This window comes from Haemaphysalis longicornis, unplaced genomic scaffold (assembly GCF_048455015.1).
Source record: "Haemaphysalis longicornis isolate Haplotype H1 unplaced genomic scaffold, Haemaphysalis longicornis Haplotype H1 scaffold_10, whole genome shotgun sequence".
Taxonomy (NCBI): domain Eukaryota; kingdom Metazoa; phylum Arthropoda; class Arachnida; order Ixodida; family Ixodidae; genus Haemaphysalis; species Haemaphysalis longicornis.
The window spans coordinates 13,865,177-13,882,709 of record NW_027526204.1 but is presented as its reverse complement, the minus strand read 5'-3'; the positions used below and the strand labels follow the sequence as shown (position 1 = coordinate 13,882,709).

Sequence of the window (17,533 nt, the reverse complement as noted above, 5' to 3'; positions counted from 1 at the left end):
TTCCGCTGCTCCCTTCACACCCTCCTGCTTCAGTGCCAAGGCAGAAGCGCTTTGTTACCTCGAAGACTTCTCAATGCGCACGCATTCTCAGACTGTTTACCCTGCAAAATCCCACCAATTCCATCCCATGAAACGCTCGCCCCAAGTATACACGGGCCATGTGGGCCACACAAATAGCCGCTACACACGTTGCACCATGCTATGTCTGGTCACATGCCAGGGAGGCAGCTAGTGGGTGCAGTGTGCGTGAGCAAGGGTCACAGGTGAGGGGCAATGCTGCAGGTCTATATGCTGCCAGTGCTGCTGAAGCAGTGATCAGCGAAACAACGCTCACGTGGCAACCCACCTCTGGCCATGGATGCTTGCACAGCATCTTCCCACTTACTGCCCCTCACCTCCCCGCCTTTACTCCACCACCATTTCCTGCAGGCACTCCTTGGCTGGTACCAACTTCTCTTGGCCGTGCCATGTTTTCTCTCCCTCTTTCAATTACCCTGGCTACGTCCACACTTACTCCCCGGCCAACACAGAACCTCGGTGCTGACGGAGAAAACTGCCTCCACAGGGCATGCAATCTCTGGCACAGCACACATTGCGGAAGCAGCGCAAACTTTATGAGTGACCTTCAGCTCAAGAGGGTGCTGACAACATTCTTTCCCCTCTACCATTCTTGCTAGGGCAAGTCACACACGGGAATGGGACAGGTTTTGAATCATATGGCAACACTGCTTCCGGCATTGTCTCTCTTGTGGTCTCTCTTACCACAAGGCAGTCTCACCAAGGATGTCAAGCACTGTTGGCTTGCCATCAGAAAGGGAAACTCAACCATTTGATGCTTTTGTCCTGCTGGAGTTCCTGGTGGTAAAGTGCATTAAAGGGACACTGAAGTGATATGTAAACATTACGGGATTACTAGCGCAAATTGTAGTCCGGAGTCCCCAGGCCATGTTTCGACCACTCTGGGCGCGTTTACGCATATTTATTTAGAAGAAAAATTACTTCGAAAATGCTGTCCTCCTCTCTTTACGCTCGCCCATTTTCTGCGGCGTTTTCGTGTGACGTCGGGAGGAGCCGAGCTCGCAACTGGCTGTAGTACTGCACGGCTCCCCGGCCTTCAGACAGAATCAGTTGGCCCAGCGTTTCGTCGCTGACGGGTCGTCGCAATTCGTTCGCTCAGTTGAAACGAAGCCAGGACACATTTGTGAATGGAAGAATGTGCCTTTCTTTACTTCGTTAGTTTGTACACTGTATCTAGCTCCAAGTTAAGGTCGCTTCACACAAGCGCTGCACAAGCGCACATGCGACGCTTCGCTGACTGGTACGCCAGTAGGAAAATATAAGGCCTCTTGAAGGCGGGAGAAGAGTCAGCGAAGTCAATATAGGTACAAAGGAAATAAAATCAACTGATACTATTACCGTACAGCGTAAAACTAGGGTGCGGGAAGCACTGTTTTGCGCTGGGCGAACAAGCACAGCGGCCAGCAGCACGACTACGCATCTGCGAACGCTTTTCCGTCTCAGAAATGCAATTGCTAGACGTGAGATATTGTGGAAACTTGGGGGATGCTTACTGCACGAGCGCAAAACAACAAATAGTCACCTAAGCTGCTTGGAATGCTAAAACTAAATAAAAGTGTAAACTGGTTACAGATTACATACCTTATATTTCTAAGGTCGGCAGTGCCGCCACGTTGCGATGATGCAGATTGACCTTGAAAAAGCCTTCGACAGAGTGTGTCACGAAGTGTTATTCTGTATTATGAAACAAGCAAATGTGGGGGAAGTGCTATACAATGGAGTGCATATGGCTTACCAGGGGTGTACCACGCAGTTAGTTATAAACAAAAAGGTCAGCAAATGCGTACCTGTGTTATCGTCAGTTAGGCAAGGTTGTCCGATGTCGCCGCTCCTTTTTAGCATGTTTTTAGAGCCTTTTTGTTTAAAAATAATCCAAAGTAATGAAGTTAGGGGATTTAGTTTGAACTCAAGTGAAGTGCGGTTGTTGACTTATGCGGACGACGTGGCAGTGTTTGTTACAGATAAAGAGAGTGTGCAAAAAGTGACAAAGATTACAAAAGATTTCTGCGCACAAACCGGTAGTGCTGTAAACTGGGAAAAATGTTCGGGTCTGTGGCACGGAGTATGGCCCACCAAACCAGAGTTTTTTGAAAACATCCAGTGGTTTCAGGTACCGAAAAGATATCTTGGCGCTCCGCTGGAGTGCTACCAAGATAGTAGCAAGCATTGGCAGGAAGAAGCAGTAAGATTGCGTGAAAAAGCAACGAGGTGGGGAGGCCGCAACCTATCAATGTTCGCTCATGCCACTGTCTGCAACATGTTCTTCCTGGCAAAGCTATGGTATGTGATGCAAGTAATACACTGTTCGCGAGTAAATGTGCAGAAAATGCACCGTATTTTTGCTGTATTCATCTGGGGTTCCCAATGGGAAAGAACCAGCCGTACGAATCTCTTTCGTAAAGTTCGAACGGGAGGGGTGGGCTTATCACATCTGTTTTTGCGACAACTTGTCAGCAGATTTATGTTTCTTCGCGATGCGAGTGATGCCTTTCTGCGCACATTTCTACAAAGTGTCTTGGTGGGTTCACTCCCGCAGTTTGTTGTTTCCAGTGTTGATGAACGTTACACATTGAAAGGTTACCTGAAGGAAACCGTTGAATCTTTAAGATTCCTCTGTGTAAGGTTTTCCCTTGAATACCTTTCAAGTGTTTCAAGAAAACGTCTGTTAGAAGATCTTAGAGATGTTCTTTTTCCAGTACCGCTGTACAGAACTATGTACCGCATTGGGCCAGGGCAAGATGTATTGTGTCGCGTCAAAAAGATGGCAGTCCCAGCATGTATGAAAACATTCTTTTTTAAGCTTCATTCGGGAACTCTTCTAGTCAAAACATGGATGGCTGAAAAAGGGTTGTTTGTGCCATGGACAACAGTATGTCTTTTGTGTAAAAAACCCGAAACAATAGACCACGTTTTCCTAGACTGCTGGGATGCCGTCTTTTTTTGGGACGTTCTTCAGCGTACCCTGGAAAAAGACTTGCCTGTGACACCACATGGAATCCGTTTCCTTCCCGTAGACAAACATGACAGTGTGCCGTACGACCTGATAATGCTTTTGGGCCTACACGCCATCTGGCTGAGTCGGATGGCGGTGCGCCACTCTGATGCTGACGCGAAGACTGTCAGCAAGTACTTTGCTCAGAATGTCAGTATGCTGAAGGAAGTCATTAATATGCAGTGCCCGGAGCTTACGTGGCTACCCATTTTGGAGGAATTGTCTTCTTTCGATGTTTATAATAGTTTTCGCCAACCGAAGTTCGGTGAGCGGGTTTTAAACCGACACTGATGCGTTTTAGAACAGCATTGTAGACATTGTAGGGACTGTTTGTTCAATGTGCAATAAAGAAAAAAAAAAAAAAAAAAAAAAAGCGCTCGCCCGTGGCCGAGTGGTCTGGAGCGCTAGGTTGTCATCACAAGTGTTTTGCAAGTCACAAGTTCGAATCCCCGCGGGTACATGCTTTTTTTTTTATAAGTTAACTTTTTCGTTTTCCGCCGATGTTTTCTATACTGAGTTCACCTTTTTTGGGCCGCAACGTTCATTGCTCCACGAACTAGTTCACAGAACGCGCACAGGCTGGCAGTGGCGCGCTAGCGAGTTCTCGTTGGCCTGCTGTTGCCATAAGCACTGACTGCTTGCGGGCAGTGGGCACAGGCCAGAATCAACAGACCCTTTGCCTGGTGCGAAAACGCTTTTTACGATACAGGCACGAGTGAGGCAAGCTTTAAATATGGGGGAAAAGTGCATGGCATTTGAGCGTCTGCGGGGACGCAGAGGGCATTCATGCACTGCGTAGGCCTAGGCTAGTGAATGCTACGATTCCAAGCCGTCCTGGGAGGCTTATCTTATGCATTTTACAGCCGACAACATGGCAGAAGCGTGGTATGATGATTACTGAGATATTGAGAATGCCCATCCAACAACGCCATCGGTTGTGTTTTACAGAACCGAAACCGAAACCAAAACTTGTTTGATTGATAACCTTGGGCATCGCCCAATCACGGTGCCCCCTCCTCCCAACGTCACAGCCTTAGTTGGTGTGGCCGCCGCAAACCGCGCATGGTAGTTTTTCTTCTTTCGCGCTTTGTAAAATAATTACCGATTTGTCAACTGGATAAACGATGAAAAGTGCGCTAATTTGAGCCACTCTACGCAGTGCAAGCAAAAACGAAAGCTTGACAAATTCACTTCAGTGTCCCTTTAAGGCTGGAACATTTTGAGTAGGACATGACAAGCCTGTTCTGTGCCATCCAGGCGCTGTGTGCAAGCTTTGTCAATGACCAGCCATCCAGAGGCACCTTCCCCATAGCATGAGTTGAGCATGAGCCACTTGCATACATAGCTGTCCCCCCCCCCACCCCTGTGTCACAGATGCTGTGCCACACATTTGGAAAGAAGGGGCTTCGCCAGCTTTTGAATGGAGCAACTTCATCAACACTTCCTCTGGTTTCAATGAAGAAAACTTCCGCATTCCGCAAAGTTCCAGTGATTCTGTGCCAAAATTTCAACCAAAGGGTAAAGGAAAGCGAATTATCCATTGTTTTCGAAACATATTGCATGATAGCTTATTTCTAATACTGTGGACAGCTGGAAAAGTGCCAATAAAAAAGATGCAATCACTTCACTTTTTCTCAAAAAACGGACTGCTTGTACCGCCGCAAAAAGTAATTTGGTGAAGGAGGCAAAACAACAACGACAATGCTTAGTAGATAATATTTGGTGCCTAAAACATGATACTGTATTTGCTTAAAGGAGCCATAAAGACAAAATACAAGTTTGTTTCATTAGAAAGATTTCGTGTTTTATAGTGTGCCCAGCGCTTGTCCGGATGCAAACGATGTTTTTTATATGCGACGTTGAGAGGAGCATCTCTTGCCGGCGGCCCTGTCCTTTCTGCGTCGTCGTTGTCCACATCCGCACAGCTGCGTCTCTCCTCCGCTCACCCCCTCTCCTCTCGCCGTGATAGCGCGCCCTCTCCCCCAACATCTGTGGCGCGCACAGTGCGGCGCGCTCCCTCACTCCGCCGGTGGGCGGCGCTGCGCGCGGCGCAAGCGCGCTGTGCGCATGTGGAGCGCCCTTTCTCTCCGCGGTCTCCTCTCCTTCGGGCGCGCTGTTACTCTCTCTCTCTCTCTCTCTCTCTCTCTCTCTCTCTCTCTCTCTCTCTCTCTCTCTCTCTCTCTCTCTCTCTCTCTCATTACCCGACGATTGCTCAAGCGATTCGAGTAATCGACCAAACGGAAAGAAGGCACAATGGAACCCCCTTCAACGTCGCATCACACCAGGGTTCCCGCAAGGGGAGGTGGCCGTAATTTTCACTGAGAAATTAATCAGTTTACGTTAAAATTTTGATTTTCCTGCTAAATCATGTGTTTTCGTGGTCTGCAATGACATCACAGGAACTGACTTCTCTGCAGCCGATTGGCAAGCCTTGTTTACCGTTGAACCTACATGGCACCACCATACCGCAGCAAGCGGTTTTCTGCCTCTGGTTTGTTTTTGACCGTATTTGAACCTGGCTTGTTTTTGTTCAGGGAGAAAATAGCCGTTTCATAAAACAGAGTATTTGCTCGACAAATACCGTCCCGTAAGGCATCGTCGCTTGCGTCAATTGGCCAGTGTTGTCTAAAACTACCCCAAAGCCCCGCAGTCCTGTGCAGCTAAACCAAGCATAGTGCGCACAGTACCAACAGCAGTACGTATCGGTACTTCTATGTTTATGTGTGCTTTCGTAACTTCCACTGTCAATCCCACCATTCTTACTGCTTTAAAAAGAATGTGCCCTAAATTTAAGCGCAAATAGCTTATTTGGCAAGCTTATAAGCTCTGCCTAATTTGCGTTTGGTTTTGCTGCCCTCTGCCAATCGCAGAGCTGGCTGGTTCTGTTGCAGGAAATGAGCTAGTGCCATTCCCTTTTTTCCTAATTGTGTAGCTTACTTGAGCGAAGTTTACGTTAAAAGTGGTGTCAGTATGATTCTAATGAGGCAATCTTTTGAATGAACCAAACTTGTGTTTTGTCTTCATGGCTCCTTTAATGCTGCCGACCAAAATGACTGTGTATGGGTAATCGTGCTTCAGCAATTGTGGTTGTGGTGACCAAGAAGCCCTTCGGTACACTAGCCACCATTCCTCCACTGGGTACGGCTGTGGTGGAACGCCAAGGAAGGGAGCTCCTCACCTCGAGGGCCGTGTGCAGTGCCAGGGGACCATAGGGGGGGTCATCCAGCGACCCCAGGTCAAAGGTCGGTGCTGACCGGCTCAGGTAGGCATTCTGGAAGGCTCTCTGCCGCAGCTGCATGGAGGGGGAGGAGGAGGAAGGCAGAGGGGGAAAATGGAGTCGGGCTTTACTTACTCCAGACACGCTCGCGCCGCTAATGCAGGCATGGCTGAGTGCAAGAACCTAAATCAAGAGCAACCAGGTAGCAATTCCCATCGTAAAAGCAACGCATTCAATCCACGCCGCAACGTTTTCTAACTGGATGGCCCAATTGTGAGGTCTACAGATCGCCAATGCAACAGATTCCACAAGGTTTTCATTAGCGTACCTACCCTTACAGATGTTGAAAGCCACACCGGCAGATCCAGGAAAGTGTCCCCAGTTTCAGGCTCTACTGGCTGAGGTGGGTGTTAAACATCTGCTGCCTCAGCCCTTTGGATGCAAATGTTGTCGAAAGACAACAGCCTTCTGCTGCCGCTGCCACATCTCTTCTCTTTCCCGCTTACCTTCTCTCGCACTTTGCCCTTCCTGCCTCGCCCCTACCACGATCACCACAGAGTAGGTTCGCTCCAGTCCGTTAAATTTTCTCATGTTCCACTGCTCGCGCATAGTCTACTGGAGCTGTTCATTACTGTTTGACTTCTTGGTATGCCGCCACGAGGTGTAGGCTCGGGTACGGGCTCTTTTTGTGTTTTGTGATTAAAGTATCGTTTTCGACGCATATTTTCTTATTTGCTGTGAGAAATATCAAGCGCACATCCATCTTAAAATGACACTCACCAGTACCACTCATGTATTGATGTTTTGCCTCAAATATGCCTAAAGTTTTCGTTTTGCTCAACAATGCTGACAAGTATGGAGTGTGTTTCCAGACTTTGTGGTTTGGCAAATCCTTTGTCTATGCAAACTTCTTGTTCAAGAATTCTTTTCTCTTTTGGCTGAAAGGCTGGATCGAGGTACAGGCAGACCAAGGTTTTCTGGCTCAAGTAGGCCAAGAAAGAGCGTCGTCTTTAACAAAAGCAAAGGGCACAGTCGGAGACCTTGAGGAGCGCCCTCACCGACTGCTCGAGGAGGTCGTCGGGGGGTGGCCTCAGGACCTCGGGGGGCAGGGGGGCCACCTCGAGGGGCCGCAGCTCCCCCGTGCGCTGGCCCTGGGGGATGGTGATGAGGCAGCGGCTGGTGCGGATCGTGATCAGCCGGCTCGACAGCACCCGCGTGTGACGCCCGTCCTCGGCTGCCGGGGGAACCTTGCAGCCCAGCTGTGCGACAAGAGGACACGCAAGGGGGCATCGTTCAGCTCGGGGGGGGGGGGGGGGGGGGGGCAGCCATCGCAACCACAAGAGTAAGAGTACAATGGGACAAGAAGAGTACAGGAAGATCGCAACAGAACAGGCAGCCATTACAGCCACACCCTGCAATTGCGTTTTAAAGCAAAGCTTTCTATGCCTCACTGATGGCACCCGATGTTGCACCAAAGAGCCCTGCAGGAACGCCAACTGTACACAATGGGTTCCAAAAAATGATTAGGTTATTGCGCATCAAGTGCCTCAAGAGAAAGAAAATGCTTCCCGTGGCAAGAATCGAACCTGCGTCCCTCGTGTCATGAAGCCGACGTTTATCCGACTGCGCCATCATTCCGACACGGCCGACGCAGCTTCGCATTTCAACCATCCTTCTCCTCAGAAAGGGAATCTGATTTGTTTGCTTTGTCAGAGTCCTGCAATGCTTTACTGGTCATGGAACTTCTCCGCAACTCTACGGGCAAGCCACATACGCTGCCATTGGCTGCCTGGGCGGCGTAGTGCTGGCCAGAGTGACCACAACAAAGGTTTGGTCCCTCAGAACTTCTCATACTGTCTATTATTATGCAGCCTAATTAGTGCGTGTAAAGGACGATGTCACACACGTGTCATGTTCTGGGCAGCTGTTCTGGTACAAGCGTACAATAGAGAGTTTCACTCTCGTGTTTACCCAGCAATGGAGCAAAGCATGAGAAATGGAAGCACGCCATTCCACGGCAGCAGCTTCGACACCAAGTATTGACCTCGAGGACATATCGTGGCGCCACCTACGAGTGACGTCACTTGTAGGACGCCAGGTTGTGCTGTCTGCTGTATGCGACCACGTGTTTTCTTCTTTTTTTTTTCTTTTTTTGTGGCCATCGTCTCCCCCCTCCTTGTGGATTTACCCAAATTACTATTTACCCAAATTCGGATTTACCCAAATTACCCCAAAAAAGTGGACTGCAGACCGAATAATCTGGGCAAGCAATCAACGACTTGCTTCTTCCCGACGACACCGCCGCGTTTAGGTAGTTGCTGCCACTGCGACCCGAAGCTCGTACGCAGCCAGCTAACGCCAAGGACGATGCAACTGATGTCGAGAAAAGTACGCTGTAAATTCATTACGAAATACTTGTGACAAGACATGTGCGAGACTGTGTGTGCACGGAAACCCCTTGCAACAGTGATGGAAACGCGTCGCCCACTCGTGATCTCACCGTGCGTACTGCTCGCATTGCCTGGTAAATGAATGACCACACGCGAGAACGGTGATCGGATCGCTGCGCCGCACATGCTTAAAAGTGCTGCTATGATCTGCAGTTTTGCTTTTAAGCAGTGCCTATTTCCCCTACAATGTCTTTTATAGTTTTGCCCGGATTTGATTAATGATCACTACCGTAGCCTGTACTCTCGACGGTTGATATGTTCACCTCAATATCTACAGTGTATGAATGGTATGAACGCGAATTTTCAGCCCCTTCGAGCAGGTTTAGACATGGCTGTACAGTTAAACCTCCATGTAACAAAGTCCGTAAAATTTGTAATTTACTTCGTTACATTGAAATTTCGCTACATTGAAATTCGCGGTCATAATGAAGTGCTCATCGCGTGAAGCGTTACCTGCAAATGAAAACGTGGCGCGTATACATGGCTGACGCACTGTTTCTGTCGGAGATTAATTCTCTACGAGGGCATCAGCGTGAACTGCATGGAGCGTTTTCTCACCGCAAAAATGCGCCCCACAAGCCACAGGCGCGCTGATGCAGCCGCGGAGACCACTCGCACAATGCGGGTGGCGCCAGCGACCGCTTTTAACCGCTCGCTGAAATGCAACTCGACGGGCAACCAAGAGGGGCATGGGAGAAAAAAAGCGGATAACGCAGGCGAAATTTTCACTGTAAAACGTCACATGCGCTGCTTACGAGAGCGCCCATCAAATATCCTCTGCAGTGGTAACCTAATCATCTCTGGCGGGGCCAGCCGGCATCCCAGAGCGCTTCGAAGCTCCTGCCATAGAGTGCGCACCTCCCCATTGGCGAAACTGGTCAGGATCCTCCCACTGCAGCACGCAGCGCGAGCAGCTTTCTGGCCAAGGCAGAAGCCATTGCCGGCGCGCAATCGCGGATTCGGGCGTGAAAAAAATGTGGGCGCAATGCTCATAAACATTCACAAATGCTTGCTGGAACGATGAGCGAATTCGAACGAAGGGCAAAGCGGTGGCATGCAGTGGCGGCACCAGAAACGATTAGGCTTACCACTGCAGAGGATACTTGATGGGCGCTTTTGTAAGAGGCACGTATGACGTTTTGCAGTGAAAATTTCACCCGCATTATCCACTTTCTTTCTCGCATGCCCCTCTCGTTTGACCGTTGAGTTGCATTTCAGCGAGCAGTTAGAAGCAGTAGCTGGAGCTACCCGCATCGCGAGGGTCGTCTCCGCAGCTGCGTCAGCGTGCCTGTGGCTTGCGGGGTGCATTTTTGCGGGGAGAAAACGCTCCATGCGGTTCACGCTGATGGCCTGAGTAGATGCTTAAGCTTCGACAGAAACAGAAACAGTGCGCCAGCCGTGTATACGCGCCACGCAGTTTGTAGGCAAGGAGCTCGCTCACGAACTTTTTTTTTTTTTTTTTGGCAAACTTTGCTCTGTACAGATACCCAACTTGTCAATATCTTTTGCGTAAAATGTACACACAACGTTGTTGAACTGCAGAGGGACAGAGTCCTCGTCAGGCGATTTAGCCTTTAGTCTCTGTCCCTGTAGCACACGATGTATTTTGGTTTCTTCCAATAAAGGATTGATTGATTGATTGATTGATTGAAACTCCGTGGCTCGTTGCATCCACGGCATTGGGCGGCCCGTGTCGCCGTTCGCGTTTTATTGAGACCCCGTTTCAGCACTTGCGTCTCCCAAAATCTACTTCTACAATTGAAATTTCGTGCCTGAATCTCCATGAAACTTCATTACATTGAAACTTGGGCAAACGGGACTTCGTTATACAGAGAGTGAAAATATATGGTTGTGCATACACTTGAAGTTACAAAAAATTCCATGGTTCATTACATCGAGGGTTTCGTTACATTGAAGTTCATTACATCGAGGTTTAACTGTATTTAGTTTTATTAGGACCACGGCGCGGGAATTTACAATTGCAACGTGGGCTTTTGTCTGTTTACAGTGAGCCTGCCTTTCTCTAGCATCAATATCGAAACTCACGACTGCTCACAGAAGGCGAGGCTGTGTATGAGGTGAAACACATCATTAATGATTCGGGGTAATGGGGAGTTTTAGAATAGGAGAGCCTGGCGTCCAGGAACTTATGGGAACCCAAACGCAACTCTCTCGCGCGCAACGGGAGGGTCTTCTCCAACAGCTTGCAGCTGGCTTTGGATGCATATAATCGAATGTTGGGAACTTTAGGCTTAGAGTCGCGGCAGATGCTTTACTGCCACTATCGTTACAGTTGCGAATGACAGTCCCTAACACAACTTTTCACCACACTGTCACCCCCTTTCACGTATGTGTAACTCTTTATCCGCGGTGATTGCCGTTTAAGCGATCGATGATCAAGATATCTGCCCCAACCTTGGCCGATTCTTGTGCATAGGTATCGCCATCCTTCGGCCGCTTGCCACACCGCACGCAAACGGGCTGGCGGTGCCAGGAACGACCTCCGCGGCCAGACGGCATAGATCGCGGCAGATATTTGAGCATTGCTCTGAAAACCACAGCTGATGACACTACCTAGCACATTTTTTCACCACGCTAACACCCACTTTCACCAATGTAGAGCTGCTTTTCCGTGAGTAATGGTGAAATTAAAAAGCGGCGACAAGTTGCTGTTGCGACCTTTGTCGGTTCGAGCCGCTCTGTCAGCCGTGCAGGCAGGCATGACGGGTGTGTGTGCGGAGCATTTCTGCAAGAAATAAATGCTTTATGATTTCCTGCTTTATAGATTTCTTGCAAACAAGAAGAATCTAGAAACTTAGCTTGGCGATCACCGTTGATCAGGGAAATGAGCCGCAGCTTGCACTTTGGCCACATGCGTCGTACACCGCCTTGCTAAAGTTGTTTGCGGATAATGTACCACAGTTGATACTGTTATACGGTCCCCATGAGGTCAAACTGTGCTTGACACACTAACAATTAACTTCAAACGACGAAGATTACCACGAAAATATGCTTAGAAAGCGCGTCCAACGCGAAGTGTGACGTGCTTCAAGCCCACTACGCAACAAGATAGGAACGATGATCGTACAAGTGACTACAAGTGCAAGCGCGGGCCTCGTGGCCCATACGCGTGTATCCAAGAAGCATTTTGATGCCACTCACACCACCTGTGGCGATTAACTCGGTGTCAAATTTGACACGGTGTCACTGCAGCGCAACAAGTGCAGCGCCATCCAGAGCGGCCCCATTCCAGCCTCTCTCCAGCCTTCAAGCCACGATCTCGGGTGCTGACAACATCACCAGATAAACGATGTCAAAGAGCTGATTACACAATTAACTCTTTCGGGACCGCTCCATAGGCCATCAATCACATATGATCGATGGTTTCGCGAGCCTGCAGAATACAAATTTTCGCTCGATGGAAAACCTAGCGACATCTAGAAGATAGTTTGAAAACTGGGGTTTTCTCTTTTGTGAAGTTTCTTTTTTTATCACCAGGCGGCAACGCATCAGATATTTTATTCTGACGGGCAGTGGTTTCGAATGTAAACAAACATGGCGTCATACTCGCGCGAGCGCGATAAGAAATCCGCCTCGTCTCGTCTGGAATATCTTCGCCTTCTACTGTGGATTTTAACGATGAGAATGGCAGTGAAGAGTCGGAATGCGGCTTTAGAGATCGGATTTCAGCTCGAGTGAGGATTCAGGTGTCAATCAGCCTGGAACATCAAATCGCGCTCAAAGGTGGGTGTTGGTTTCGGTTTCAATTGGCTCTGGAGTAGGTATGTGCGCTCGAAATATGTTCTGGCTGGTTTATATTTGTTCGCTAGGGTGTTAACTACCTATGGTGGTGATCTCCTGCCACCAGCGCAGAAACGGATCAAGTTTTCGCCGAGACGAGAGCCCGGCGTGTACCTGGGCAACGGCCAAAGAGATCACACACAAATAAAAAAACCAGTTACAGGTAGCCACATCAAACTTTCGCGATGAAGAAACAAAGCATTGTGTTAGATTTTGTATATCCTGAAATAATTTTATCCTTTTTTAATATTTTTATATTTACGCTTTTTTTCTATCTTTTTCTGTAGTTTTTTTACGAAGTTCTTACTTTAAGATTTTTTCATGGTTCTATCGTCAGTGTTGAAGTAAAACTTGGTATTGTATGTCAAAGAACATATAATTAGCTGCATTTTGGTATATGCTAAGGCAGCATGGTGCCTTTGCTTTATGTAATAAAAAATTTGTACCGAGACCTCCCTTTTTCATCACTTTTTCCTGCGGTCCCGAAAAAGTTAACTGCAAACAAAAGTGTTTGTGTTCATGTCGTTGTGGGCATTGTTGGACATGTTTTGCTTGACATTCGTACAGTTTCAGCTGCTTTCGGTTGCTGCACCCACTTTGTGGAAGCGTCCGCTGAAGTGATTCCCTTCTTTCCCAGCGGCATTTTTTCACGCCGGAATAAAATAAGCAATAGCGTGTGATGAAGACAGCAACATGCCCACAATGTGGAGGGATAAAACCGAGCTAACAGAGCGGGGTGCCCTTTTGAGAGCGGCCTGGATCTATCGCATACAACACTAGCTGAACATAATGCCTGATGTGCAACTTAGAAGCTGTGGTTTAATTACCTGCTTGCAAATTTGCACTGCCTTCTGCCCAGGCTAGCCCGCAAAACAAGGGCTGTAATGTTGTCTTTGTGTTCTTGCTTTCCATATTCAGTTCTGCCCGTGTGCTGGAAATTATAACACAAGAAATAAATTTATTGCACACTATGGATCACGCTAGTCTTCCTTCTTTTTGTAGGCTTGGCTTTGCCTTTTTTTTAACACGTGAGAAAATTTACTTGAATCTCCTGCTTGCACCTTCATATTTTCAAGGATTTAAAAGCGCTGCTGCAGGAAGACGACACGGGGCAGCCTGTCTTTCTGTGTTTCGGTCCCTTGTCTTTCTGCAACGGTCTTACATCGTTGCAAGTATGTATTGGGCTTTCGCTTTCAGTGTTATTTTTTATCTGGCGTGACATGCGCATAGCGCAATCAGATTATTAAGTGTATACTCTGAACAAAGTGTCCTTGCTTTTTTCATTCCATTATGAAGTAGCTGCAGCCCTGGATTACGGAGCTTTTGTCTTTCTCATGGTTATAACTTCTGCGTAAAAATAACCGTGGGATTTTTTTTTTAATTCGTAAACATGGTGATGTTAATTATTAAAGCCCGATGACAAGGTGCAGTCATTGGCCGTGGTAGGAGCACGTAAGGGGCAAATTAAAAAAAAAAGAAGAAGAAAAAGAAATTCACCCACGAAAGGCAGGCTATGTGTGCTTACGAAGCTTGGACGACTAGGGACAAAAAATCCAGCTAAATCAGAGCGGGGTGATGGAATGCCAAAACCGGGCAAGCATTGCAGCCACTTAATGAAGGTGGGTGGTGCCGGCAGTGGTGCACGCGCTGTCCCTACAAGAGGCCGAAGTTTCATGGCCAGTAAAAGCACTGGAGAACGCTGCTTCCATGTACTATAATGCTGTGAACTTGGCCATACATTGCTACGCAAGTCTCTCACACACATGTGCCCAGATTCTCAGTGAAAGCCAAGAGGTTGAAACCAGGCACATGGAGAAAACAAGGGACTTCAAGTTTACTGCTCCAATTTGAAGTGAAATAATTTTGTATTGAAGAGTTTCCGCATCGACACTATTTTGCACCCAGCAAAATATTCACGTGACCGCACTGTTTCATGGCACATTGGCTACTCGGCCAAAAAGTACCAAGAGAAATGGGCATTCCGTCTTATTAACCCTTTGAGGGTTTTTGCCGTACGTGTACTGCAGCGGTTTTCCATCCCGCAAGGTCTTTGCCGTACGGGTACGATTTCGAGCATCCGTTTGAAATTTCGTGCCATATTAACGATGCATGCTCCCTGGGAGGTGCTGCCACCTCCTGGGACTTACAAGAAGTGTTTGAAATTTGATTGTGCTACCTTCATGCGGTGAAAAACAGAACTCTCTGGCTTCGGCGCATTACGGCGTCTGTATGTGTCAACGCGTTTCGTGGTTTCAGTTTCGCCACGTGATTGCATCGGAGGCGCGCGAAACTTGATCGGCGCTCGCTATCAGGGGTGGCGGAAGTTGATTTCGATCTATATTGGTGCTGCTCTTATCTTGTTATTACCCACGCTCACTAGGTATTCTTGCCCTCCTTGCTTGGAACTGAAGTAACCTAATCGGAGACTCCGTTGCGGGGGCGGCGGAAGTTGATTTCTATCTATATTCGCGCTGCTATTAGCTTGTTTATCACTGGCGCGCACGAGTTACTCTCGCTCTCCTCGTTTACTGGGTTGCCTTCGAGTTCTTCAGATGCATGGCAAAGCGGCGATATGGCCCAACGAACTGCCCGCTCTGATGACACCGACTGCAATGACTCTTCTGACTCTGAGTTTGCTCCTTTCACCGAGTCTGAATCGGAAGACAGTCTTTCTTCGGAAGAAGACAGCTCATTTTCGTACATGCGCTTTATGCGTGCAGACTGCGATAAGGCACTGTGCGTAGACCCGTGTTTCAAGGAATACCACACTCTGAAATACTATTGAACATTTTTCAGTTCTAAGTGATGCTGACCCCAAAATACTGTTCCTGATAATTTTTTACCATTTAATCTAGACTTTAGACATTTTGTACATTCCAAATCCGCAATAAACTAAGTTGACCACCAGGGAAAGTTTTTTTTCAAAAAAATTCGACCCTCAAAGGGTTAAGTTAGTTGTACAGGGTCTGTTTGGGTAAGGCGTGGTTAAATAAAATGATGCATAGGGCCAATTATTTTGTGAGTGAATTTGGACATAAAAAGTTAGAAGCATGAGAATAACACTGCCCGTTCAATTGGGGTGCCTGAGAGAGGGAAAGAAGCCAAAGTACCCTCAATCCAATCCTCAGATGACAGGGGGAGGGCAGGAGGTGCCCAGTGGTTTTACCGACAACAGGCACTTTGCCCTTGCTTCTGGAAGAGAACTTGTCACCCATGCTTAAGGCCTAATCCTTAGTGCTTTACCTTACACAGAACATAATTTTGGGCCTAGTTTTCCATCATGCAAATTGAGGGCCCAATCGAGTTAGCACGCGTGAAGTGAAAAAGCATGGCACCCACACCCCCCTCAGTAACCTTCCTTGGTCCCATCAACTCCATTCTGCTATAAGACGGCACACTGGGTGAGCTGGTGGGGTGTCAACTCGATTATGCAGCACAAATAGAACAGACAGTTGTGATCTTTTCGTTCGTGTTGTCTTTGTCCCGTTTGCACGGCATAATCCAGATGAGACACCATCCTGACGGCACTGATGGCGGCAGCAATGGTGCAGCTTGCATCACCCAACCTCCCTCTAAACCTAACCAGGGAATTCCGGGAGTGCTTGGGAAAGTCGCATGCTTCAGCCAAAGTGAATGCTGATGTTGGAGCTGAGGCAAGCATGAAATGAGGAGCACTTTTGTGTATTCCAAAGGCACCGAACATTTGCCCACTAGAAACTAGAAATTGCGACTGTGTTTGGCGTAGTGAATCACACTTATGTAGAAATCCAAATGGCGTCAGAAAGATTGTTCTGGGGTGGGACTGCTGTCTTCACAGGGAAATCAATCGGGTAAAGCAGCCTTTAAAATCCCTCTGCAAGGTGCAATTTCACACACCTCGTTTCAGAAAGGAGACACCCAGTGAAAGGCAGCAGTAAAACCATGTTGGCATACACGCACACACAGAGTGGCAAGGTAGTGGTATTTGGCTGCCCACATATACCAAGCTGTCACAGTCACCTCCCTGTCCCTGCTACGTTGCGGAGGCCTCGCTTCTTCTTGCTACGCATATTTCTACATATGGCGCCCCCTCAGCGGCACTGCAAGGGGTTGCAAGCGTTCCCTGCGAGGCGGACCACCCCCCCCGCAGGACCCCTCGCTCACCTGCCCGCCGTCGTTCTGCCCCCAGGCCCAGAGCTTGCCCTGGGTGTCCAGGGCCATGCTGAAGTCGCGGCCACAGGCCACCTGCGACATCTTGGTGGTGCCCAGGTGGGACACCAGCTGGGGGCACTTCTGCAGAAAGGGGAGCACAACAGTCAGGTCAGCAAGAGATAGAGAGAATGTGCCGCCACTCCTGACATTCCTTGGCGTAAACTTCTTCCTCTTACAGATGATGAGCAAATAATAGCATTTTACTAGCTGTGTGCGCACAATCTAAACAATCTTCTTTTGTTTTCTTAAGCTCAATGTTTCCAGAATACTACCGTATTTACTCGCGTAATGAACCCACTTTTTTTTCCAGAAAATTGGGCACGAATTTGGGGGGAGGGTTCATTATGCGGGAAAAAATTGCAACAGTTTTAAAGGTTAAAATTTCATACAAAAAAGTTGCTAAGAGAAGCACTGTCAGAGCCTTGCCATTTTCGTAAAAACATGTAGGTAATTATGTAATCAAATCTTTTTTATTCGCAACATGCTAGTGGGTCCCTAATCGCCATGGAGCTGTCCTCCTTACTAAAGTCGCTTGCCGCCTCACATTGTTGTCGGCACACGCGCACCGTCTTGTGTGCCATCAAGCCTCTCCAAAATTTCTTTTCCGACACCGGGAAACTTCCCTTCTTTGGACCCATGAAACACACGGCGACCCCTGTTCCCCGCCCAAAAACCTCGTTTCCGCCTGTAGCGTACACGAAGTGCCGCCCAGCCGCACGGTTTTCATGTGCATCAACGCATGCTCCACCACCTTCAGTTTAATCCGGCTGTGTGGCTCATGTACTGGCCCATCGTACGGCACGC

At 48.2% G+C, this 17,533-nt stretch overlaps 1 protein-coding gene across 2 annotated transcripts in view; it reads right to left on the bottom strand.

Moving 5' to 3' along the window:
- The window catches only part of LOC144158215 (uncharacterized), a 154,858-nt gene that overhangs the window by 67,885 nt on the left and 69,440 nt on the right, over positions 1–17,533 (bottom strand). For both annotated transcript variants that reach the window (XM_077688913.1, XM_077688914.1), the window contains exons 24-26: positions 16,682–16,810; positions 7,346–7,546; positions 6,249–6,362 (exon numbers count right to left, since the gene is read on the bottom strand). In XM_077688913.1, coding sequence (XP_077545039.1) covers positions 6,249–6,362; positions 7,346–7,546; positions 16,682–16,810 — 444 coding nt within the window. The remainder of the gene's footprint in view (positions 1–6,248; positions 6,363–7,345; positions 7,547–16,681; positions 16,811–17,533) is intronic.